This window comes from Aquila chrysaetos, chromosome 3, assembly GCF_900496995.4.
Source record: "Aquila chrysaetos chrysaetos chromosome 3, bAquChr1.4, whole genome shotgun sequence".
Taxonomy (NCBI): domain Eukaryota; kingdom Metazoa; phylum Chordata; class Aves; order Accipitriformes; family Accipitridae; genus Aquila; species Aquila chrysaetos.
Window position 1 is genome coordinate 6,377,067 of NC_044006.1, and position 26,731 is coordinate 6,403,797.

The 26,731-nt window shown below is 51.2% G+C and overlaps 1 protein-coding gene across 1 annotated transcript in view; it reads left to right on the top strand.

Annotated features, from left to right (window-relative positions):
* The window catches only part of PMEPA1 (prostate transmembrane protein, androgen induced 1), a 53,228-nt gene that overhangs the window by 13,363 nt on the left and 13,134 nt on the right, over positions 1–26,731 (top strand). The window contains 1 exon segment of the mRNA XM_030009457.2: positions 3,593–3,631. Within this exon segment, the coding sequence (XP_029865317.1) occupies positions 3,593–3,631 (39 nt within the window).

Consider the following 26,731-nt stretch of genomic DNA (forward strand, 5'->3'; position numbering starts at 1 on the left):
AAATAGTCTGCAAGAGGTGGGGCTGATGTTTTTATTCCAGGACGAATCATCTACAATAAATCCCATCTGCCGACGGGGGAGCATCTCTCGGGTGTGACTTGGTGCAGTTAGGAGCTGATCCTGGCTTTCCTGCCTTGCAGAAAGGCAGCAAAGGCTGAGGCCAGCCCGAGTGCTCCTTTGGGGTCTTTGCCCCTTGGTCCTTTGGGGTATTTGCTCTCCTCTTCCCACCTCGCGCCTGAGCTCCAGCTCCGTGAGTGAGAAAGGCCATGCGAGGGTCCGGTCCCCTGCCCATGCAGAGCCTGGCGTGGGAATGGGCACTTCTGCTCTAAGCTGACTCGCTGCTTTTTTTGGGAGCAGCTCCGATCCGCAGGCAGCCCTGGGTGGGCGAGGGCTGCCACGTCCTGCGTGCCGTCCTGCGCGGGATGCCCGGTTTAGCAGGACTCTTCTGGCCGTGCTACCAGCAAGCCAGGCTTTTCTGGTGCTGGTGTTGCAGCCCAGCAAAGAGCATTCGTGTGCCCTGCACCACAGCGCGAGGCCGGGTCTGGGAGCTGGGCTCTGGGAACGGGCAGTCCTCTTCCCTCCTCCCACAGCAAAGACTTGTCTTTTCAGTGCACGCAATGCTTTTACCTGCTTTTGGAGCCTCCTCGCAGACTAAACCAAAAATCATTTCCCGGCATGTGTTGCACACAGGCGTCATGGGACAAACGCGGCAGCTCCATTCCCTGTTTCATGTTTTCACCTGTTTAGACTAAGTACATCTTTGTTTTGTTGGCAGCCTATTTGGTTGCACAAACAGTGTAAGACAAAACCACTAGCAGGTGTTGGTCCAGCCAGTATAATTACTGGTTCCTTGCTGCTGCTGCTGGTAGGCAGACAGCGTGAGCCACCCTTCACATGGAGTCGTCTGGCAGGACTGTGGCTGCCGAAGGGCTCCGGGCACTGATCCACAGGGAATATGCGCCGACTGCTCAGCCACTCCTCTATCTCTTCCCTGCTGCCGACTGCATGAAAAAAAATAGTTGCGCATATATGGAGGAAGGGAGGGGAGCCGAGGGTGGCTCTGGTCAAGTTTAAAGCACTGACTTTAAGTGCAAATCCTCACTTGCGTTTAAAAAGTTGGCAAAATGGGTGGCTAAACCAAAAGGCCAAATGGTGAGAGCGGGGCGAGCTCAGAGAGAGGCGAGGAGCAGCGTCCTAAAATCCCGCCTGACTCCACAGGGTTCGGGCTCGCGTCTCCCACGCGTCCCAGGCCATTGCCGAAACATCTTGGGCGAGACGTCCCGTGACGGGGCGACGGGTCCGCGTGCGCACGGGGTGTCGCGCCCGGGGTGCGCCCGGCGCCCGCGGGGGCATTGCCGGGGCGGGGGGGGGGACCTGCTGCTTGCTACACTTGGGGAAATTTAACCGGAGAACAAGTGATCCTGACCCGGCCAGCCGCAGGAACGGAGGCTCTGCTTCCCAACCTCTAACTTCGCTTTGGACTCCCGCACCTTTCAGGCCTCCCAAGCCCTTTCGGCCTCCGCTTTGTTTCAGCCTCTGCTTTTCTATTGGCCTCCCACCCATTTTCGATCTCCGCTTTTTCGCAGCCTCTGCTTTTCCTTCGGTTTCCCACCTCTTCTCAGCCTTCCACCGCTTTTCGGCCTCCCACCCATTAGGGCCTTCACTTTTTCACTGCCTCTACTTTCTGTTTCGGCCTCCCGCCCCTTTTCGGCCTCCACTTCTTCTCAGCCTCTACTTTTCTCTTTTGGGCCTCCCACCCATTCTCAGCCTCTACTTTTCCTTCAGCCTCCCACCCCTTTTTTGTTTCCCGCCACTTTTGTGCCTCCCACGCATTTTCGGTCTCAGCTTATTCTCAGGCTCAACTTTTTCCTTTGGCCTCCTGCCTCGGCTTGGCCTCCACTTTTTTCTCAGCCTCTACTTTTCCCTCAGCCTCCCGCCCCTTTTTTTCTCAACCTCCACTCTTCTTTTGGCTCTTCACTCCTTTTCAGCCTTCGACCCCTTTTTGGGCTCTGTGCGTCGAGCTGGCTGCAGAGGAGGAGGAGGAAGAGGTCACGGCTTGTTGCCACCGTTGGCGTTTGGCTCAGCAGAATTAATTCCTTTCTTTTCCTTCCCGTCGCGATCAATGTCGGTGCCGCTTCCAGCGGGGCGGTGGTGGTGCCGGCGCCGGCGGAGGCTGCAGGTGCCGCCGCACGTTTGCACGGTCGCTTTTGAACGCCTCCTGCACGCGAAGCATTGATTTGCCGTACGTCTGAACTCGTTCCTCTAAATCAGCCTGACTTAAAATCAGTGAGCTGACTCCGAGCCTGCGGATCCCAAGTTATTTAGCTGCTGCAGTAATTTACAGCGACGCTCTGACGCTTCGTCTTTTCCTGGGGTGAAGAAGCTGCTTATCTCTGTCCTCTCAGGTGCACGGAAAATAACTTTTTAAAGCTTCGTTTGGGAGGAATGATGTGTTAATATAACCCCTCGAACCTCCCAGCCCGCTCTCCTGCACTCGTACCTGCAGCTGTCGTGGCAGGAGCAGCGTGAGGAGCAGCGGTGTGGGAGCACCCGAGGTGCGGGTCCGGCGGCTGGGAGCCTCCCCTGCTCTCGGCTTAAAGGCTACTTTTATAGGCCAGTAGGACTCCTTTGCATCAGCCTGTGGCAGGTACTAATTAGTACTAATTAACCATTATCGGTGACGCAGTCCTTACGGGCTTCATGAAGAAGTCCCGCACGCAGTTTTTCTCTGGTGAAATCCCAGCCTGCGGTGGCTCGCAGCTCCTCAGGTGCTGAGGTTGTGCTGGTGGGGTCGCGGGGGGGGATCTGTGTCCCGTGACCCCATCGGTTTTGTGGATGGTAATGCACTGCTGACTGACGGGCGAGAGAGAAGTCACGAGTTGTCTTTTACTCCAGACTTTTTGCTGCTTTGCTCCTCACTTGAAAATACATCTGCTGGGCATTGCATCTGGGGTTTCGTGTAAGATTTTGCTGTGGGTCTTCAGCACCTCACAGCCTCTGCCCGCTCACTGGGGACGGGGTGTCAGGAAACCCTGAGCTTTCACCAAGGCTCAGCAGCGCCTGGGGCTCAGCTACGTGCGTTTGCAGAGAAGACAGCAACACGACAAATAGCCCACCGGCACCTTGAAGCGCAAAGTGCTGCCCGGGGCCGCGGACGGGCGGTCTGGCACTGTTGGATGTGGGGGGAAGGTCTCTGGGGTGGGCTGAGTGATCCCAAAAACTTAGCAAACCTTCGTAAGGCTTCGGCATGTCATCGGGCAAGTTGGCCGCGAGCGCTGGAGGAGAGTGGTCCTGGGGAAGCCAGTGCAGTGGCGTGGCTGGAGAGGAACGGGACCTCGTGCTGCAACTCCTGGTGTGGGAAAAGCATGTGGGGTTGTTACCGGGAGTGATGAGACCCGGCTTGGAGTGCTTTTGGACCTCCTGGCTACTGCGGAGGTGGTAGGCTTGGGTGCGGATGTCAACCATGGTTGGCTAGGGGGGAGCTCTGGAAGAGCGAGTCCCCAAGAGGGGACCTGGGGTGTGTGTTGTAGCTGGTCGGAGGTGGCTCCCATCACTGACGGATGCTTTCTGTTTTTCTTTCAAATGTCTCCAGGCACTGAATGTTTAGGTCGCACCTTTCCAGGTAAACTGGGTAAGTGAAGTATTTCAAGAGTTGCCAAGATCTAATTATGAAGGCTGATTGCATGATTGCAGCTGCTGTACTATAAACACCCCGGTTACTCGCTTGACGGAACGGGTGGTACGTTGCCTTGCCCTGAGAGCAGCAGGTACCTGCTGTTCGGGGTGCGGAGGGGGATGCAGCGATGTCTTCAGAGGCTGTTTGATAAATATTATCCTGAAGCTATTGATAAATAGCTGGCTGCACTTTGGTAATCCTGGATGGGATTTTTTCTTCTGCTGTTCAACGTAGAAACATCTTCAAAGGCTGAATGTCTCTTTAAGTGCGAGTACTCTTCCATTTGCCGTTACTCTGGCAAACTAATGAGCAGCATTACATCAAGGAAGAAAACTTTCACTGTATTTTGTGAAAGTAGTTTGACAACCTGAATCCTTTTAAGTCACAGCATGTTGGACTTCTGTGGAGCGTGGCAGGAGCTGCCCATGTTCAGGACAGGCAAAACCAGGCATTGGGAGCCCTGTTGAACCAGGCGGCTGGATTTGAGCTGAACCTGTTTGCAGAAGAGCCTTTGCTGGTTTAAAAAGACATTGTTGTAACATTTATGGGTCTCTCTCTCTCAGTTTAGAATTGAGTTTATGAGAGTACCTCAAAATTAAGGCATCTTTGCTCAAATGTGGTCTTCCAAGCCTGCTGGGGAAGAACCGACTAAATAAAGTGTTAACAAGTGGTGAGTAAATGATTTTAATAAATGGCTAATCAATTGTTATAGAGCCTGGGAAGTCAATAGAGCTTATGACCTTGGCTTATAACCACGCTCAGACTTTTAACGTGCTTACAATACCTACAAATCATTCATTAGGCTTTTATCAAGCACCTATTGCTAAAAGTCATACTCTGAAATGAGACAAAGCATTATTTCAGTTGCTTTGTTTCGAGCCTGATGGCACAATTCGGTTGCACAGCAAAATAGTCCTTGCTTACGTAAAAAAGCTGTAAGACACCACCGGTCCCAGCAGCAGCGTTATCGTGGTGCAAACATCAGGCAGGGGAACAGCAGGAGCCCGAGGCTGGGAGCAGCCGGTGCACACAGGGCCGGCGCAGCCCCGGTGCTGGAACACTCATGCCAGTCCGTAGGGAAACTGTCCTGCAGCAGTCAATAATTGATTTATATTTACTTTCTATTAATGCCTTAAAAGACAGGTTTCAGCAGATAAGCCGGGTGGCTGGAGGGAGCCCATGTCACTGCTCTGAGCAGCGTAGCTCGGGGCGTTTTCACTCTAGCAAAAGGTGTTTGCTGTTGCTCGACTGTTGTAAAACTTGCACGTGTTTTCTTGTCCTGTGATTTAGGAAAGCGTGCGAGCAGGGATGTGTTCTAGCTGTGCTGCTCTTCCTGCTTTCCCTGGTCTTCCCTGTCCCATTTTGTGTGTATGTTTGTGCCTCAGGGAGGCAGGCAAAGATGCAAGTGAAAACATGCAGTTTTCTTAGAATATAAATAACAGAAAATTAAATATAATTTTTTGTTGTTGTTGTAGAGTTGTTCCCTGCAGTCTACAGTTGCTTGCTCCTTTGCCGCGCTCTTGTACTCTTTGAGGGTTTTTAATCTTACTAGATGGATACTATTTCGAGTACGGTGTAGGACGCTTCAGCTATCTTGCTGCTAGCTTAATTGTGCGCCCTGCGAGGAGCTGTGTTTGCAGACATGGGTGCATGCCCAGAAAGTCTCCCCGGGCTTCTGAAAGCCGCGGTCTGCCAGACATGGCTGCCTCTATCGGATGGCTTTTTGCCTTGCCTTTGTTGTCTGGGTCCTTGTCTGCAGCTGCAGCCTGGGCCAGTATTGCCAGACATCGCCACCTCCACCACCCGGTTCCTCCCGGAGCACCCCGGTGCTGCCTGTGGAGCCGGGACCCTCGGGGAGAGATGCCCGTGCCCGTCCCCGTGCCGCCTGGGCTAAAGCCCTGCACGCGTCGGGTCAGAACACAAACCCTGGGCAGGGAGCACCACCCAAGACCGGCTCAAGGGAGGTTTAGCTTTCATTGGGTTTTTTTTGGTTTTGTTTTTTTTTTCTTGGGGTTTTAAACTGTTCCACCATCTTCCTGGTAACTCCTGGATGTCTTTGGTGCGGATGCCAGACTCTTGAATTTCTGTAAATGACTTGTGGCTCGCTGTCGCCTGCTGAGAGGGGAGCAGTTCGGCTGAGCCGCAGCCTCTGCCCAGAGCTGCGCATCAGGGCACGGTCAGGCGCTGCCGTGCTCCCCGCAGGGAGCAAAAAGGGGTGCTGCAATTTCTGCTGGGTTTTGTGTTGGCTCTCCTGCTTCTCACAGAGGGTGGCTGGGAACGGGTACGGAGGGTGAAGAGGAGATGCCCTCAGCGAGAAGCCACTCCTCTGATTTAGGAGGACGTGCAGTCCTTGAACCCTTTAAAATCAAAGGGCGGGGTAGAGGGTTTGCGCAAAACAAAATTCACATGGCAAGATATGTAACTAGGTGAAAATGCATGGTCTACTGATTTCTTGGAGGTTTGAGTGGATTCTGTCCGAGTGGAAACATAGACCACCCGTTTCCCAGAAGCTGGGTCACGCTCTGTATTCACTGTAACACTCCCTTGTGAAAACGCCCATATGCATCGCTCTTTATTTTATTGTCGTGGGTTTGGGCATTTTGTTATATTAGCCTAAATGGGTTTGTTTCCATAGCTGCGTACCGCTGATAAAATCCCAGTGTAGGATCTCTCAGTCTCCCTGTGCACGCGTACCAAAAATAAATCGCACGCAGTTGTCAGAAGATGAGCTGCTGCCGCGGCAGGTGCCGAGCTGTGAAGAAGTTTGGGCCGGACCTTGCTGAGACTGCAGGTGCGTGGCATCTCGCCCCGGTGCCACCACGCAGTGTCCTGCTGCAGCTCCCAGCTCTGCAGGCGGCGTTGGTGCCTGGGTGGCCCCGGAGCACCTGGGGAAGGAGTTTCTGCAGGAGGGATGATGTTTTGGAAATGGGGTAGGAAGTGATGGAGGCAGGGGGAGAAGAAACTCCCTGTCCCTCACCTTTTTTCAGGTAGAAAGGTGTGGATGTGGTAGGGTGTGCTGGTGAAGAATTGGCATCAGGTGGCCACTAGGATCACAAAAATCTGCTCTTGCTCTGAATTCAGTGTATTCACCATCAGCTGTTAGTATTTCACCTCTCATCAGAAGGGGGGGGGGGGGGGGGGGGTGGGCTTTTAATGGATATATAAACTCTCTCAGCTGCTGGGGGTGCTTTTGCTTGGCTTCAGACTGTAACTCCAAAGGTCCAGCCTGGGGGGGGTGGCAGGAGGATGGATGGTCCCCCAGAGGTGGGTGCTGGTTGTTCCCAGGGTTGCAGGTCCCATGTAGAGCGGTGCGCCTGGGTCAGCGGGTGCTGGTGATGCCCAGGGTGGTACTGCACCAGTGCCACCGCTTCTGCGCACGTGAGTCCCTCTGGTTTCACCATCTGTACCGCTGGGTTGGAGCCCATCTTCTGGCAGAAAACCCCGTTTCTTGGAGGTAGTTATCTTTCCTTTGGGAAGAGCGAAACTAACGGGTTTTGTTTTGCCAAAAGTTCTGATCGGCAGGTCAGCACTGTCTGGTGCGGGACCGGCCCCGCTGTCTGCTGGGAGCGCTCGGGCCAGGTGCTGCTCCCGCTGCCGGCAGCAGCACGGTCAGGGCACGGCCAAGGGCAAGGCTGGGGTGTGGGAGCCCCCCCCGGGGAAAACCTCATCCTGAGGGTGCGTGGGGGGTGGCTGGCCTGGAGTGCTTCCCCTCGCTGCCCTGCCAGGGGTGTCCCTAAACCCCTGGCTGCTCTCTCTCCTTTAATGCATCTTTTTAAGTACTGGGTAATAGTGTTTTCTTTCTGGCAGAGATGAAGGAGGGCTTTTAATAGGTCTTTTGTTTTCTCTTCGTGCAGTTCCCTGGCAGTAACCTGCCATTAGCTCTAACATTTATTTAGGGTATTTGTATTTTTATAAGTGGGGACCTACAACGCTGAGAAGCCAAGGGGCTTGTCCAGGGTCACGCGAGAAATATGTGGTAGAGCTGGGTCTCAACTTCAGCTTTTTTTGAACGTTGAGCTGACCTTTTTCTAGGCTTGGTGGAGAGGGAGCATCTTGGTTTGTCTCCTTTTAACTGAGACAGGCAGGGAAAGCAGAAAATAAAGGCTTCGTGGAAGGAAGCGTATTTTTTTTGCTCTCTCCTGTTGGCGATCTGCACGGGTATGGTTGCGTTGGGGAGTGTGAGGATGGTATGTGTGAAACACGTGGAGGCAAAGGGAAACCCAGGGCCAGTCAGGCTGGAAATCTGATGAGCTCCTTCATCTCCACTGGGCCCAGCTGTGCTGGGAACCGGGAGCTGCCCCGAAAGCTGCTGCTAAACCCTGTGCCGGCGAGGAAGGGTGGGCTGTGCGTGGCCTCCCTCCCTCAATAACCTGGTGTGTTTTGGGGGCGATGCCCGTCGGCGGCTGCAGCTGGGGTTTGCGTCGCTGCTCCTGTCCCACAGCGCGTGTGTGCCTGCCTTGTCTGCGGCAGCCCCTGTGTGCTGGCAGCACAATGCTCGCCTTCACTCGCCGTCAGACTGGAGGTCTAGACGCTCTCCCTGCCTTTTGTTATCAGGGTCACAGGTTAGGGAGTGTTCCCAGCTCCTTTTCCCTCTGCTGGTCAGGAATCCTTCCCAGAATCGGGCACTCCGCTTAGGACTGCAGCCGGGACCCCTCCGGAGGGAGTCACCCCGCTACCCAAACGCGCTTAGAGTTAAAATTATTGTGGCAGCTCCCAAAAAGAAATGTGCTTTTGAAATGCAGTCGGGATCACCCCCACTCCAGTTCTTGCAGGCACAGATGCTCAGCTGACACCAGCTAAATAGAAGCCTTTTAGCCCTTGCCAGTAAGTCTAGAGCAAACTGCCAAAAAGCATCGAGGACCAAGATACAAAACGAAGTCAGGCCTGAGCAAAGTACTCACAAATGAAGGATGGAACTGATGTGCTCTGTCTCTTGATTTTTTAGCACATGAGATGCTTCAGTCCTGGGGTTTTATTGAAATACAAGGGTGGAATTTTAAAGATTTTCAGCAGATACAAAGTGAGTAAGTCCCCTAGCAACAAAGGAAAGGTTTTTTTTCTCTTGATGTACACTTTTTTGACATGAAGCATTTGTGATGCCTCCTCCCCCCCCCCCTTTAAATCAAAGATGAGTTTGCTGAAAGAGATATTTTTAGTGGCTTTTAGACATATTCAGAGATGGGACTTGAACCCTTGATGTGCATCTGCTTGTTCCCCCAGCCCACCCTGGCTGGCTGAGTGCTCCAGCAGCTTCAGCCTTCACCTGGCCCGGAGGGTGCCTTTGTGCTGCTGCTCAGGAGAGCAGCCCCTTGCCTGGGAGGGTGGGAGGTAGCAGGGATGGAACAGTTGGATACATAAGTTGGTAGCAAGTTTCTTGCAGGGTTTCTTCTTTTTTTTGTGTTTTTGTTTTCTTTTTTTTTTTTTCCCTTCCTGGCAAGAAGATGTAACAAAAAATTGGCAGGTTCATACTTTTTATTATTGAATTAAAATCTATTAAATAATAACAGTGAGCCAAAACTTGAAATCGCTATTAGGCACTGCTCTCGGTGAAGTGAAATGCTTCTGGATCTGGCTCACTTCTGCATTTTGTGTGTATGTGCATGTGTATTATGTGTGAAGAATGAGTGTGTGAAGCTCAAATAGAGGTTTTAAATAGAAATAACACTGGCAGCTCTTTCTCCGTGAATCCAAGGCTATTATGTGTCTGGCTCTCGCCAACACGAATTGCAGAGGAAGTTCATGTAAACTCCATGGCTGATTTGACAGCTGCACAACCGTGGCCGGTTCGAAGCATGGATGCTGTTGAGCAGAAGCGATGGCGTTTTTTTCTATGTCTGGTGATTTACCTCTTTGCAGAGGGTGAGGTGGGACCAAGGGAGCCTGTTTCCCACCCCAGTCCTGGCACCTGCAGCGCTGGTGCGGAGATAGGCACGAGCTGTGGGGCGGCGGTGGCATATTGCATCCTGGCGTCGTGATTCTGGAGTCGCCGAAAGCCGCGACGACGCAGGTGCGTGGGGTGACTGCAGCCGAGCCTTCATCGGGGAACTTGTGGGCAAAACCTACAAGTTACGGTCAGGTCAAGGTTGGAACTCCTTCCCTAAAGCTTTATCGGTGGTCTCGCATACTTCCACTCTCGGGTGGATGTCACTGACTTGCACTGCCTGGGGACCACGGCGGGGGACACGAGCCGTCCCGCTGGCAGCGGTGGAGACGCATCAGCTGGGCAAGGAGTCAGCTGCCGGCTTCTCTGCCGGGACAGCTCTGCTCCGTGCATCCGTGGAGGGGCTGCGCTGCAGAGCCGGGTGGTGTCGGGCCCCTCTGGCACCACGTCTGCAACCCGCGGAGGCAAACCTGCGCTTTTAGCCCCCGTGGAAATCCTAGTGCGGCGCGGGGAGCAAAGCGCACCTGTACGCACCGTGGCAGCGGGAACAATTTGGGGTTAATTTCTCTGCGAACCCACAGTGCACCGAATGATACTGCCTGTATGGGGTGTGGGGGGAAATAATGTTAAATTAAACTCCGTAAGGGAAGAAAAGCATCCAGCCCCATTCTTTACTGCTCATTTTAGTAATTTCTTCCAGATAACCTACACATCTGTGTCAGTGCAATTAAAGCAGAAATTCTGTCTAATGAACAGTTGTAGCCCTTGGGCTATTGCGGAATGAACAGTGAAGTTGGAAACAGTCTTATTAAAATAATAATTAAGAAACAAGGGTGGGGAGACGGAGGTGCCAATGAGGTGGTGGTGGGATGCTATAGGGTGAGGAGCAGAGACTGCGGTCAACCCAGTTTTGAACTTTCAGGGGTGACTCCCCACCGTGACCCCCCCGTAGAAGCAACTGTATGGTGTGGTTGGACCCGGGGCTGGGCACAGCCCAGCCCTGCTCCCTTGTCAGGGGCATCTGGTCATGCCATGTCACAACAAAACAGTCTTTAAATCCAGTCTTGCGCCCTGTTAAAAGCAGCTGCCTGTAGGGTAGCTGTAGGTCTGCGGGATGCTTGCTCCATCGTGGGCAGTGTTAGCTGTCCTGTTAAGCCAGATCAGCTATTCTACCTATATATTTTTTGGAGATTTTGGTTGTCCAACAGCTGATAAAGCTCAGGAAGGGAGGAGAATGTTTCTTCTGTTAGACAGGATTATATCTGGTTTTGCTTTTTCCAGAAAACTGTCCTTTCTCAGTAAAAAAGCATGCTGTGCACATCCACATAGTTTGCTTTAACTTTTCTTTCTCTTGCTCTCCTGAGGACAGTGACTGTCCAGGCTGAACTGTATCAGTGATGGAGACTGGCCAGTTTCTCTCATGTGAGATAGTTTATTTTTTTGCTTTTAAGTAAATAAATAAATAAAAAAATTCCTTTTCCGTGTCAACCCGTGGAGTTATAATAGTGTCTCTGTGCAAGCCATTGTTTTATATCAGTTGAAACAATTAATACTTGGAGCTGGCTTTTTCAAACTTAATATGCTCCTCTTTAGAAATGCGTGTGCTGCAGAAAGCTAGTGACATCTCAGATTAACAAAATAAAAAAAAAAAAAAAGCAAATGCCATAAGAAAAAAAAAAAAAGGCCAAACAAATCCCACTGGAATGATACATTGGAATGATTTTAGTGGGATTTATATCTATGAGCTGTGGGGTTTTTGTGGTTTTTTTCTTTTGAAATGGTTGTGAACCAGAGTGATTACTTATCATTTTCATTTTAACTCCATCTGACAAATCGTTTTAGATGGAGAAAGCAATACTGCATCTTTAAATGGCTACTCTGTCAGCGCATCTTGCAGGGCTTTAAATGCCCTTTGTTATCGCAGTCTAGACAGGACGCAGGCGGAATATTTGATATGTTATAAGGCAAAGATTTGACAAGGTTGAATTAATTTACTGGCTTATTTAAAACTGAATTTGAAAACATTTTTCCTTACGAACTTGTCTTTCTCTCCATCCTATTTTTTTTTTTTTCGAAGTTAGTACAGTATGTTTCAACCATTTAGACTGGGAGAGGAGACATTAGCTTACTGCAGGCTGCAGTACTTTAATTGCCCTTTTTATGACTGTCTAGACATCATGCAGATGCATGTTTGTGGTGAGAAGACATTTCTCCCTCTGGTTATACGATAGTCTGAAACCTTTACATTGCCTATCTCCTTACCCCCTCTGTCTTGGAATGCGCTTTACTCCCTCCATCTCCGAAAATCACTTTTTCCCCGTTTTATGTTTTTTTGAACGACACTTCAGTCCCCGTTTTTTCGTTCTTTCCACGTGCTTATTTGCAAATGGTAATGCTTTCTGGGGGAATAAAGGTATGTGGAGCAAATGGCTCTTGGAGCCTCACCGGCAGGTCACGCTGCAGCAGGCACGGCCGAGGGGTGGCTTTGTGCGGGGTTTGTTTCTGTGCGATGTCCTGAGTGTACCTGCATCTCTCTGCGAGTATAGAAATATGTATGTATGGCTGTGTTTGTTTGGGTTCCCCTCGCCATAAGAGCACAGCCTTGCGGGCCAGGTTTAAGAATGAAAATATCAGCCAGGTTTGAATGGGTTCAGTTATAGTTATGCAAATGGGATGCATTAATTAACCCCGTTGCTATAGCTACTGCTTTATTGTTAAATGCAGTGAAAAGGGGACAGGCTGTGTCCATGGATAATCCTCTCCTCTCTGCTCTTCCCCCCTTCCCCGTCCTCCCGAAGTCGCCCACCGCCCCGGTGCGAGGGCAGCTGCCGCTCTCCTCCCGGGGGCCGGGGTGCCCACCCGCCGCCCACCATCCCACCCTCTCGTCCCCCACCGGGCAGGTGGCGGGTGGCCCCAAAAGCCGGGCTAGGAATCACGTCCGTGAAGGTGATGGGCGAGCCGGGGAGGGGGGCTCCTGGCCCCCGTGGCCTCTTCCCTCCGACCGCCCCCAAAAACCTATTGTCGGGGCTGACCTCGAGGGTCGGCTCTCCACCGCTGCCCCGTGTCATCAATCTGCCTTCTGGGGGCTGCGTGGGGACGGGACGGGGGTGCTGGGGACAGTGGGGCGGGCAGGAGGGACGCAGATGTGCCAGGGGACGGGGACTGGGGTGGGGAGGCTCGGCTCGTCCCGCCGCGGCCGGGCGAGGGGGGGGGGCATGGGAACTCAGCCCTGTTCTCGACTCCAAAAACTCTCTCTGCCGAGCAAACGCTGCTGGGTTTTACAGGGCAGGACAGCTTCTCTTTTTGTGCGTGCTTAGAAACTCGCAAATGCGAAACGCTGCAACAGAACTCAGACTTTCCAGCATATCTGCTGTAGGAGTTAAAACCTTTCTTGGGCTGTTGCTACAGCTGAGGTGGAAGTAAATTTATTAGCTTTAATTTGTCAGATTTGGGGCGTTCTTACTCACCTCCCCCATTCGCTCTGCGGGGGGGTGTGTGTGTATAAATATACTTTTTTTTTTTTTTTTTCACATCTCTGTGTGAGAGTATGCACATGCATTCGCTTCCATCTGGTGCTGTTCGGTCCAGTTCAAGAACTGAACTTGAATATTGCAGTGACCAAACGCAGCGTGCGTGTCTGGGCATTTGCATGCGTTTGGCGTTTCTTTTTTTTTTTTTTTTTTTTCCCCTGCAACGCATAATTATGTCTGTAACTTAAGATTGTCCTTGTTCCATGGGAGTAACTTACCTTGTGAAGGGTCAGTCCTTTTGTAAGGAAAAGCTACAAAACGATACGGATGATAACGGCGCTTAAGCAGAGGCAGAGAAGGGAGAGGTATCCTGCTGATCGGCCCTGGACAGGGCTGAGGAAATCCGGTTGCAGTTACAGCCCTGTCATGACCTGTGTGGCTTTGGCCAACTTGCTCAATCCGTGTTTCGACACCCGTCTGCCAGCCGCGCGCCGGGGCAGCCCCCGCGGCGCTGCTGCCTGAGGGCGCGTGTCCCGGTGCCCCCGGGATCGCCGCGGCCTCTGGACGAGGCGGGGGGGGCACGGTGGGGGTCCCCGGCACCCATCCCGAATGCCGACGGGCTCCTCGAGGCTGCGCCGGGTTGATAAGCGAGACGGCGCGGGGGAAGCCGTGCTGATTCGCGTAGGAAAAAATGCCGGAGGAGCAGAAGTTCCCCGGCCACGGCTTGCGGTGTTCCGTGGCTTCTCTGCGCCTGGGCTGCGTCCCCGAGCCGGGCGCTGGGTGTGAGGCGATGGGTGTTGTGCTTGTGGCAGGGAGGCACGGCCGTTGCTGCTTGTCCCCGTGTCCCTCTCGGGGTGCCCCGGCTCGGGCGCCGGTCCCACAGGACTTGCCGGGCACCGTGCCGGGGCTTGGGCGCTGGCGCTGGGGCACCTCAGCCGCAGCTGGGCTCTGGCGGGGCCGCGGGCGAGCATGTTGGGAATCGGCCGATGAATGGTTTTCCCAGGAATAAGTGGAAATAGAAACTTTCTAGAGGACAGCCAGGGCGGAGGGAAGTGGAAAGGGAGGGCGTGGGCGAGGGAGGCCCGGTAAAACCCGGTATATGCAGCGTTCGGCCGGGAGAGGCTGTGGTCCATGCCGATGACAGCCGCAAACCTCCATCTCCGCGCCCGCGTGCCGTCACAGCTGGCTGTTTTTCGGCGGGGTGTCCCACGCGGAGCGGGAAAGCCTGTGCCATCTCACCGCTTTGCAGGCGAGGAGAATGCTCCGCTGCTGCCTTCCTTTCTGCGCGCGCGACAAACGCGGCGGTGCTGGATCCTCGCGACCTGCGGAATTAAAGCTGCTTTGTTTTGAGGGGCCTGGTGACTAATGAAACGCGTATTCCTTAGCGTCTCCGCAGCAGCGGGAGGAGGGAGCAGGCCATGGCGCTGCCGGCAGCGGCTGACGGTGTGCGCCGGCCGACGTGGTGCGGGCGGCTGCGGCTGGCTGTGAAGCTGCAGGTGCCCCGTCGGTGCGAGGCGGCTCCGTCGCAGCGGGAGACGGGGCTCAGATTAAGTTGGAATTGGAAACCCAATCCCTGTAATTGCTGTTAGCTTTCTGGAAAGGTGGCGAAGCCCTCCCTGGATGGAGCACTTGCTCTCCTTGGAGCGTCCGCGACTGGCAATTTGTCTGTCGAAACAGATGTGGGCAGCGAAAAACATCTATTTCTATAACTAGAAACAAATTTGGTAATTGCCTCTTTCAACAGGACTTGCTCAAGCAGGAAATGAAATTCCTAAATGGCAGTTAGCAAAAGTATTTATAGCTAAGTTCATAAATGAGATGTGCTTTCCTTTGTCATGAGTTTCTGCTGGGTGGAAGGAAAAAAAAAAAAACCTCTATGGTAGCAAGCCACATATTGATCAGGAGTGTTTCCAGGGTATACGAAAATACTTATTTATTAATGTGTTTATTTTTACTAGCTGTAGAAATACCACTGACAAACAAAACCCCTTTGGTCTTTCAGGGTCAGCTGGCAGGGTTTGATCCGGATATTGTGTACTGTTTTTTTCACTCATTTTTTGCTAGATTTTTTTTTTCTGCTTCATGCTATTTATGATTGCAAACCGTAAACTCTTTGTTCCTGTGTCCCTCTCTGGATGCTCCTGTTCAAGGGGGTGGGTGACGCTGCCCTCGCCCCTGCCCCAGGCATTGTCCAAGCCTGATGCCATCGTGCCGCCTCTCGGGGAGCAGGCGATACTGTGGTGGTTCTCAGCTTGGTGGGGGCCATGAACCTGGCTCAACGCTTTCTAGTGAGCAAGCAAATTTACCTATCTTTTAAGTGCAAAACCAGAATTACTTTATGCTTTTAATCCAGTTTAGCTGTCCTTACCCTTGGGAGTAACTTCAAAAGCAATGTACTCCTTCCAGTCATCTCAGTAGGCTGGGATCAGGCTTACTGTGCATAAAATACTTTCTCAAAATCCTGGAAAAGGGGAGGGTGAGAGAAATAGGCACAAAAAGGGAGAGAAAGGGTTGGCATATGCAAGATTTTAGAGAGTCTGAGTGTCCCAGAGAACCTCGTTAGTTCTCATTGCTCTGAGGGAGCTGGTTAACGTCTTTAGTAGTTTCTCTAAACAAGTCTCCAGTTGACAGGTCTCTGCTTGGAGCCAGGAGGTGTCCCAGCTGAAAGAGCTGCTGACCCCAGCTCTCACGTTTGCAATTTCCATGTAAAAGCTGAGTGTTGCCTTGCTGATCCTGCCTTTCTGCTCTGTGAATGCAGGTCCTGCTCCCCACAGCTGCCACTGTGGCCATGCTAGCTCAGGAAGGACACCTTTTGAGAACAGGCACAGTGGTGTGATTGGGACGGTTACTGTGTTTTAAGGACTAAAAAATTTTCTGAGGCCCAACCAGTCTGATGCTTCCGTGGCTATAAGTATGAAATGGGGCCATTTCCTTTAAAACAAACAAAAAAACGAGGTGGGGGTGCAGGATGAGGCCATCATTTGCCAGTGACTCAGAGGATGTGATGCTTGATTACCCGGGGTGACAAATGAAGAAAACAAAACTATATTAAACACAGTTATGGCCCAAGGATTGACACTATGAGCTTGACTTCTTGGGGCCCCATCACCCATTTTCCAGCAATGTTGTTTTTTCCTCAAACTGGCTCCTTTTCTGAGTCCCATTTGCTCTCTGCCCTCCTGCCCTGTTCTCAATCTGCCATCACTAGCTCGCACGGCATTATTTCTGCTTGCTGCATCAGAACCGGCCATGTTGAATCTGGAAATGCAATTTAGCTGTTATAACTGTACTGATGATGCATGAAGCAGGACCAAATCCAACAGGCTCTTCCCAGCTGTCCTGCCTGTTGTCACGGGCCTGATCCTGCTCTCTTTGATGACTTGGTTTTGCTGCTGCAGCTCCAGCTTCACGATACTGCTGATTAGTGCCAGCAGTGGCAATATCAAGTTCATATTCTGTATCTATCTGCACTTCTTCCTGTGCTGCCTTGTAAACAAATACAGCTGTTGACAATCTGATGGGCCCTTCATATGTGGTTTTATGGAGGTATTATTTAGAAGATAAATGTAGCTGAGGCTAATACACGAATATTGCAGTAATGACTTCACCTGGTCTGATGGCTTCTAAAATGACCTAACAGACGAGCGGTGGAGGGTGAGTAATCTGCCGTCTGAAGTTCTTTGTTCTTTCATCTCTTCTTCCCTGTCCCCGGTCTCTGAGAGAGAGAACATTTGTCTCTAAGGAGTGGAGCTTGGCATCTGGTGGATGAAATGGCCTCTCTAAACCAGGAGCAGTGTTTGGTGCACCCTCTCTGGCAGCCTTTGGATTCCAGCTGTTGCCTGGAGCTGTTTTGGTTCTTGCTTAAATTAGAGCAGTTCAAATGTAATGTTTAGCATAATGGGCATGTGCCTTTTCCAAGCAGGGCTGGGAAGGATATGCCAGGGCAGAACTGCTTGCACCAGGCTGTGTTGCTGCTATGCCAGGGTATTTTCCTCCACGCTGTATGTATGAAGAGGGGAGGGCAAGGGGCCGTGGTCAGACAGGGTCCCAGCACTGACCCTGCTGCCTCTCCTGTGGGATGCTGCAGCATCTGAGCCCCTGCAGCTGCTCACTGAGAAGTTGTGAGTTTATTCCTTACTAAAATCATAGCTCGGAAGGGTGACCAGATTCACATGGCTCTCTTCAAATTCACATTCTTTAGCCTTGAGTAGAAAAAAATGAGGTCCGCTCTTTGGCTACATTGCTTAACCCACATCCTTTTCCAGAGGCTTTGATGAGCATCTGGCATAACGACCACACTTTGGCTGGACTCGATTCTGCTGAGTTTAACCCTCGGGTCCTTCCAGGGAGCCACATGCAGCTCCAAAGGGTGCCCAAATTTTTCTGTAACATCTATCCCCTGCTCTCCGAAAGTATGCTCGCAGCCAGCAGGCGCGAATGCAAGCTCTTGGGGCAGGCAGGGCTCTGAACTGAGCATGAGGACCGGGCAGAACTCGAGCCAGCTCTGTGGACCCTGCTTTGGTCCAGGCCTGCTGTAGGACCAGTTCAGTAATGTCAACTCTGGCCTTTCTGGTTCTCTGCTTGCAAAAGACAGCGTGTCGGTATGTGTAAGGCAAGGCGGTACAGGGTGTTCTCAGCTTTCATTTTCCAAAAGTGATTAGGACTTGTTTTGTGCCCTAATTATTGGGGCATGCAAGGTAGCGGTAGGCTCTCAGCTGTTCATGGCAAGGACTGTCCTTGTGTGTCTCCTTGCTCTCGATGGTGCCTCTGGGCACTGCTGAAGCTGTGGTGCTCTGAAATGTCAGCGAAGACTGGGGAGAGGAGCGGGTTGGGCTGTCAAGTAGCTGACAGAATGGATAAGGGTGTCGCTCCTCCTCCTCCTCCTCTGCAGCTTGCTGGTGCCCAAGCCCCTGCCCTTGCTGCTGCCTTCAGCCGGAGATGTGGGTGCTGAGAACGGCTGAAAGTCAGACCCATCACTTCTGGTTTAGGGCAGCGTCTCTGCCTGCCCATTGGCAATAAGTTTCGTGCGAAGACGGCAGCCCAGGTCTGTTGGAGAAAATGCTGGGTCATATCCTTCTGCCTGTCAAAGCGCCTGGGGTGGGTAGGGGTGCAGGCAGTGACCTCTGGACCGGTGGCTGAAAAGGATGCTTGCTATAGGATGCTAATGAAGCAGCCCAGGTTTTGGGTGCTGACAGACACTTACTGATGCTGGAAGAGGGGGACCTCGGTCCGCCCCTATGCCAAGACTTGTTTTGCATTTGCTCTTTGAGGAGCTGCACAAGCCTGTTGAGAAGCCTTTAAGGTTACTGGCCTGAAACCGTTCTTGGCTGAAATCCTTGAGCATCCCTGCTTGGCATCCCACAAAGCTTATAAGTGCAGTATTTGGGGAATCACGGACAGGGAGAAAGGATGCGTGGATGCTCTTCAGCTCCAAGCTTCAGATTATTGCCAGTACCAGTCTGATTTGGACTTCCATCTCTCCCCACCACCTTCCTGCACGTGCTCAGTCGAAAAGTAGCTGTACCCTTATTTAAGTCTTTTGCATGCTTTTTTTTATGTAACTAGAGTGCTGCCATCAAGGGCTACAAGGAACCTGTTCAAACAGAAGATACCCAAGGGTGGGGGTGGATGAAAAGATGAGAAAATTGGGAGGAGAGGGAACGGCAGTCAGGGCTGTGCACATCTCTGCTGTGTCTTGCTCTGAGTCATGCAGCAAGGGCAGCTCTGTGGGTATCAGAGGTGTTAATGGAAAATCAGGGATGAAAGTGCTCACTGCAGATTTGTGAACACTTTTCATTAATTCATCTGGTTAATTTTGCCGTGTCTGGAAAGACTCCGTGTGTGTGTGTGTGTGTGTGTGTGTGTGTGTGTATAGACCTTCCTCTTCGGGGTGTGAAGCAGGGGTGCGTGGAGGACAGAGCGTTGCAGTCAGTTGAACTTATCCTAAATCCCCAAGGATTACGGAAGAAGCCGGGACATGTGGTGTGACATTACAGTGCCACCATATTTAGCTGATGGTAGGCAGCAATTCATTTATGGATTTCATAAGCTTCAGGACTGGGGACTGTGCTGGAGGCCGGTACCGCTGCTGCGGGATGGTCCCCACCAAGGTGCCCCACTCCCCGTTGTTGCAGGCTTTCGGTTGGAATCTGTTGAATCACGGTGCCGAGTCACCCGCGTGAACCAGGCTCCGTAAATAACCACAGGCGCTCCACAAAGCGGCCGTGCACGGCGAGGAGTGGAAAGTGCCGCTTCATAGTTGGAGCGAGGGCTCCGGGGGCAGAGAGCAAGATGCTTTTCTCAGCTCTGCTTTTTCTAAGCATCACCTAGCGCTTTGCACGCTGTTAACAGGTATCCTGCTGCCACCCCGCAGGACGCACGTGTTCGCCCAAGGGCTGGTTGCTGGCAGAGGGCTCAGGCGCCCTGTGCTGCAGGTTCCCCTTTCATGCCAATAGATTTATGCCCAGTAATTGCGTCCTGTTGCTGGTGAGCTCTTTGGCTCCATGCGTGCACCAAGGGCCGTGCTTCTCGCGCAGTCCCAGGAGGGACCGGGTTCCTTGGCGAGGTCGAGTCGGAGCTGGGTCTCATTCCTGGGCTGAGTGACCCGGGGAAAGACTTTGTCTCCCTGCGGTGGACGGGCTGGGAGCCTGGGCTCACCACTTGGCAGCTGATCTAGGTGCCCGGGGTCAGGGCGAGCACTCCTCCGCCTCGCCATGGTGCATCTCCCACGCCAAGCTTTGCTCCAGCCGCTTGCCCTCTGCCTTCCTAGGGACCTTAATTACCTCATTCCCCACCGCCAACCCCCTATATCTGAGCATTGATTCCATCCAGAGGCTATGGCTCTGCCACCTGAGCGGGGAGGGAGGCTGCGGTGTGCCCACCACTGTGGGAAAAGCCTTGCTCTAAAACCCTGCGTGGGCACCTGCAGGTCCTGCTGGGGTGGTCCGGGGTGCTGCAGGGTCAGGATGGGGCCAGGGAGCTCAAGCTGCCTGCCGTTAGAAGATATCCTTAGCCTGTGTCTTCTGGAGGTTAGCGAGATGCTGCCCAGGTTTGTACAAGACCTGATCACATCTCTTTGTACTTCAGCAGGAAAGTTGAAGAATCTCAATCTGTTTCTGCCCGTTTTATCGAGGCTTGTCAGGCAGCAGGAGGAATCTCTGTACAAAACTACTCCATTCAGTCTTGGTGTAAAAGTTGTTGTGTGTCAGAGAAAGTGAAGACCAGAGGTGAAGGCACAGTACACGGCAAGGTTCCTCGGCTTTTGCGTTGGGCACTTACAGGATGTTTCTCTGGGAACATAAATGACATTTAATTAAAAATAGTCCCTATGTACAGTGGAAAATGACCAGTCTGGAAATTTCCATGCAGCTGGGTTGCGGAGTAACATCCCAGCACAGAAAAGGACTCTGTTATCTCGGATTGCAGGTGTTAGTGGAGGGTCTTCAACAAGATGGTCCTCGCGCTGTGAAGGGCTAAAACGCGAGGCTGGGTGAAACACCCCTCCTGCCCAGCGAGGAGCCTGGCTGCTGGGAGCGAGTACCCATGTGGGCAGTGATGGCACAGCGGTGATTCAGGGGGAAACACTATTTCCACAGTTCTCTGAAACTTCTGAAATAGCAAAATCTGCATTGTTCTCAGCCCCTTTTTAGTCTCCCTGACTCTTACTCACTTCCTTTTGGATTTTTCTACTACTCAAATTCACATCAGTTTCTAGATGAGGGGAAACCACTGGAGTTAAGCTTTCATTTTAAACCCACTTTTTTTGCCTTTTCTGTGACTTGTGCTGTTGGAGATGTTGGGGCAATGTTGGAAGTTTCCCCATAGCGGTGGGGCTGTGTCCAACACCCCCAAAGCCTGATGAAGTCTTTGCCTGCCTCTGTTACCAGCTCTCCTCTCTGTCAGGCACATGGAGCAACTTCAAAACACAGTTTTAGGTGTATTTTTCCCAAAGAATGCTAATAAAACGAGTGATAATGGGGCTCTGATGCGGAGGGACCATCACGGGAGCATCCAGAAGCTGAGGTACATATCTCATCCGTCCTGGGTAAAAATTAACTGATGGCTCATTAACTTTCAACAGCGAGGCTGGCTTGGGAGGTATCTCATCCTGTCTGGCGTGAAGCAGGGCGTTAGATTGCCTCACACCAGGCTGATGTCCATCAGAAGATGAAATTAGCAGCAGGAGTTTTTTCTCCACACCCTTAAGAACTTACTTTTGATAGTCTATGTGAGCTTGTGATTGGACTCATTGTGCTTGAACTGTCCCAGCAATCTGTTTCAAGTCAGAACTAAGGGGTTTTCAGTGATAAAAATACCCAGAGGAAGTGAAAGTGAACATAGGAGAAGCAAAGTATTCTGCAGGGGATTCTCTGCTTGCTTTAATTTTGTCTCAGCAAAACCGACTTGGGTTTTAGCACGGTGCACCACAGCATTTATGATGACTGGCATATTTTATTTTTTTTTTAAACTTTTTTCTTAGGAATTGTGGCTAGTGCAGCTACATTTGTTCAGCTTAGCCATTATCTCCTGAGTAATTTCATTTCTCTTTCTCATCACTTCTGACACGATATGCAATTCCAGTATATATAGAAATTGTAATTGAAGCTTACAGATAATTGTTTTGACCTGCAGATGTGTATTATACCCGGCTGAAAGCAAAGGTCATCTTGGCTGAGACCCTGTCTGAAAGCTGTTCTGTCCACTTGTAAATGATAGCTGGAGTACCCGTAATTATTGCAGCAAAATGCAGGTGTATTTTTTTTTTTTTTTAACTCCTCTTTATACTTGCCAGTGCTTTGGAGCGTTTGTCTTCAGCAGTGATACTCTGTGTGGAAGGAAAAGCATTAATAAAGTTTATAGTAAGCATTTTATGAACTGTAGTATAGCTGTAAAAAGTAAGGAAATAATGCATTTAAAGTATATTATAGCCTCACCTCCCCTGCAGCCATTGCGAACTGCGTGTGTGTGCAGAGGCTCAGTGCTCCCAGTGTCACCGCTGACTCAAATAGCTCTACCTCCTTGCAAAAATATTAATGAATTTTAAACCTGTGGGTGCCAAGTATTTTGTTCGTAGGCACTCGAGGAAGCTCCGAGGTGCACCGTTCTGCAGCCACTTCTGTCGAGCCGTGAGCGTGGTCTTTGGTGGGAGGAGCGGGACTGGACGCCCCGGCAGTCGTGCCGGTGAGGTGCCTCCACGTCGGCACCAGCTGCCAGCCAGCTGCCATTTTCATAAATTTCAGACGCTTTAGAGCCTTATCGTCTTGGTGCCCAGGCAGCAGCCTGGTGTGGGCAGCAAGGGCACGTGCTGCCTTCCTCCAAAAAGCCCTCTGAGCAGGAGAGCGGCCGGAGCCTACGCGTTGCGGGGTCCGCAGGCTTTGGGAAGCAGCGGAGTCTCCTATCGTTCATTAATGTAAGGCTATAATCGACTGTGAAACCCTTATTCAAGGCCGCATGTGGCTTAAAGTGGCAAGCGAGTAACGAACTTGAAGAATGGGATGTGACAAGTTATTTTACTTGATCACAAATATCCAGTTTCAGGATTGTGAGAATCTGGGGGAAAAATGCTTAGTTGCAGAACAGTTGCACGCGTGCTGACCGACTCTCAAAGCTGCAGCGTCTAGACAGAAAATACAGAAAAGCAGGTTGTGTCACTTAAATGTGATGTCTGAACCTGTTAGTTTGAAATGTATTCTGGAATAAAAATTATGCAGCAAAATTAAATTAGTGTGACCTTACTTTGCATTTGGAGGCTGAATATGCCCATCTTGTAAAGCCTAGTGCATTTATAACACTTCCCTTGGGGAAAATTACAGAGAGAAATGGAATGAGGTCTCTTCTAATTGAAAAGTGACAATGATTAGGAAGCCAAATACAAAATGTGTTGAGTATTTTTTTTCTTGTTTTGTTGTGTGTGTGTTTTTAAGAATACCAGTAGAATTATGTGCTTTGCAGTTTGGCTTGTTTTTCGTTCCCCAAAGGCTTTTTATTAGCATAGCAGCTGAATTGCACTTGTATAATAACTTATTAACTCAAAGTTTGGGTTTTTAATGATCTTTCTTCATTAGTTTGACTGAGCTACTTGGATAAAATCTTACCGAGTATATCCAGCTTTCCAGCGTGTTGGTTTTTTTCCCCTTTCTGCAAATGAAGCCCATGAAGACAAGTTAAAACAGAGGGAGAGTTGGCAGAAACTTTGGTGCCTCGAGTGGGTATGAGTCTCTTGAAACTTGAAAAGCAGAAATTGAGTGTGTGGGACTTTTTTTTGGTTTGGTTTGATTTTTATTTTATTTTTTCCAAAGGCCAGATTGGGCAACATGAGCGTTCTTGGGATTAAAGCTCATTTCGACGTACCTGATGTGTTTGCTCCTAGGCGCTGTGAGGCTGCGCTGCTCCTCACAGGCTGGGCTTGCGGTAGAGCAAAACTCAGGGCACTGTGTGCCCTCTGCTCTTCCCTGAGCTCCTGCTGGTGCAGAGAGCAGAGGTTCCAGTGGGTTGGGCTGCCTCATGTATACATACAACATTGGGAAGAAATTTTAATTTCAGCAGCACCACCAGAGACGGCAGGTACATTTCTCCTATATGATACTTAAATGTTCGAGCCGTTGTCTGTGTTGCAGGACAAGGGTAGATGTGCTCCGCTGCAGTGATTGAGCAGCTTGCTTCCCTGTGCTAACAAAGGAGGTTGGAGAAGATCAAGGCCATTGGCATGAAAAGGCCAAAGTCCGAATGGGGGGAGCTGATCAGGTTTTATCGTTCAGACACATTTCACCAAACCTGTTCACAGAATGTTAATTTGCAGCTTGATTTCCCCCTCCTCCCACAAAGCGAGATGCTACAATCACTATTCTGTTGATAACGCTAGTGTGACTGCCATAATGTTAAGCTAGATTCCACATCGAAATAACCCAGTTTAGCGTTTGAAGAGCAAGGCATGATGCATGGCCAAACACTGCCTGTGTCTCCTGTGGTCCCTGTGGGGGTCCTGCCTGTCCAGATGACCAGCTCCAAGAGAACATGGGAGGGAGAGATGGCACAGGGGGAGCATCCCTGCCAAAAAGCAGTGTCCCCTTCGTTCTGGTAATCATACTGTGCCTTACTATTGCACCTCTTGGCAACTGTTTTGTAATACCCCAATTAGAGGAGTCCCAGAGCCAGAATAAGCAACATTCAGGCTGGAAGGGGATGGATGAGACACTGGTAAGTTTTCCCAGACCCTGATGGAATTCCCACCCTTTCTTCTGCTTCAGCTTCTGCTCGTTATATATCTGTATGTGTGTGCAGGAAGCTTAGCTTAGGTAATTTGTAAATGACACATCTCGTGTGTGTTCCTTCCTAGGAAGGAGTTAGGGCGGCGCTTCCTGATGGCCAAAACTTCACTTGTGTCACCAAAGTTCCATGACCAATTTAGCAAGGTTTGGTTCATTTAAGGGACCTCTCGTCCTAGGAAAGGAACTTTCCTTTACAACTACCTTGGTCTTGTTTTTCTTCAGAAATATAACCTCTTTTAACCCAAAAGGAAGTTTTCCATCACTGGCCTCACTTATATTTTTTTCTTGTGTTTTCTTACTGTGGCCAAAGCACATGCTGCATTTTGAGGCTAAATTGACTCATCTTCCTAAAAACCTTGGTTGCTTCTTGTTTTGTTTTTTTTTTTCTTTTCTGTAATGAATTCTGCAAAAAGTAGGCTCTGCACCCAAGCTGGGTGGCTGCTCTCCAGCCTGTGGGCTCTGCTGCCCACGTCTAGGTGAGGCAGAGGGGCCCTGGGTCAGTGCCCCCCTGGGGTCTGGCTCTTTGTGGGTGACCTGGAGAGCACCCAGGGGAGCTGTAGGGGCATCCTGTGCCTGGCTGGGGTGCTGGGGCTTCACCTCGCCGGTCGGGTGCTGGAGGTCAGCAGGGATGCTCTCAGTGCCTCTGGGTGCAGCTGGCGCTAGGACATGCCTTTGGGCTACGTAGGGACACTCTCCTACATCGGGGGGATGACACAGGAAGAGGTGTTGTGCCTTTTTTTAAAGGTTTTGCATCATCCTCTTTTCCCAGCCCTTTAACTTTTGGGGCGTTTGCGCGTCTGGTTAATCTGATTTGTGTTTAGAAGAAATGAGCTCCCGTTTCAGCCCGTTCCTGCAGCACAGGGCACCCATGGCAGCTCTCGGGTTGGGTCATTCCCACGGGCGAGCTGTGCTGCTGCTTTGGGGCTGGATAATAAATCGTTGGGAACATGTTTTCTTCCAGGCTCTTCCCTTCACAGTGGCATTCGGGCACCTTGCTGGGGTTGCTGTGAAAGACACAGAGCTCCTCTTTCAAGAAGATGCCTTTAGCTAAAAGGCATTTTTAAGGCAAAAAAATCCTTAGCAATGTTTAGCTTTTAATCCCTCTCTTCCCACGCCATGTGGAATCTTCCGGTGTAGAGGCAGCTGCGTTTTAGGGGTGCTGTAAGTATATGGGCTCCAAGTCACTCATACATCTAACTTTAAGTGACAGATAAGGCTTCTGCTTTCAAGGCATAATTCTGCTTTTTGAAGGTGGTGGGCAGAGCTGGTTAAGCATTTTGGGCAATGGCAGAAATAGCTGCTGTTTAGCAGAATGAGCTCCAAGGTAACTGGCAGCACTCACCACCTGGACTGTTTTCTTGACATTTATTTGCTTTTACTGGCACTTAAATGCCACCTGCCAGGAGAAAACTTTCCATTAAAAAAAAGAAAATTAAATTTGCCTGACTCAGCAGAAGCCACCCCAGCTGGTATGAGCAGTGTGATGCTGCCCTTCGAGGCGTGATGGGTCTTCCTGTGTATCTACAGATATAAGTGTGTGTGCGTGTCTGTATAGATAAAATACAGATAGCAGCATCCATGATAGCTTAGGGCACAGCTTTCCAAAACTGGATGTTATAGCTGTCCCTACTGAGAAGCAAACAAAGTTTAAATCCCCAGAACTATTGAATTTTGCTGGTCTGGCCCCTCCTTTACGATGAGCACTGGAGTTGCTGCTGCCTGGTCCCGGCCACGGTGAGCTCTGGGTGCTGCTGGCACGAGGGGGCTTGGGGGGAGCAACCGAGCGGTTCAGGGATGGTGTCCGCTCTCTGGGTGCCAAATGCATGGAAATAATGACCCCAGCACTACGTTTGCCTCCAGTACTCAATTTTCCTTAGCCTCAGAGAGGTGTGAGGAATTATTTCCTTAGGAAATTTTAGGAGCTGCTTCTCGCCACCTCCTGCCAAGTGTCTCCGGAGTTAACCGGATAGTCTGTTGTTTGCTTGTTCTTGTTTGTTTGGAGGATTTTTGGCAGTTTTCCTTTATGCCAGTTCAAGCCACTCAAGCTGCCACTGTCAGCTGGCTGAGCCCTGAGCCGAGGGATGTCTGGAGCTCCAGGATGTGGCCCCCCATGGGCAGCCGCATCGCGCCCGTCTGGCGTCTCTCTGAAAAGCAGGAGGGTCTCCCCGCCTGTGCCCTGTGGCGGATGGGCCGGCGGCGGGGAGAGGGGTCCTGCCAGCGCCGGTGCGTGCCGTGCCGTGCCGCGGGCTCCCCGTGCCACTGTCCGAGCCCTGCGACAGAGGGGACGTGTACCTGGTGTGAGGGTGTGCTGAGGAAGACTTCGGTCTGGTCCCCCCTGGAGGAAGGAGTGGTGGTGATGGGAGGAGAATTGCAGAAATTTAGCTTGCGTTTAGGTAAATTGTTGCGTTACGATGAATTACGCTGGTTTGTGGCTCCG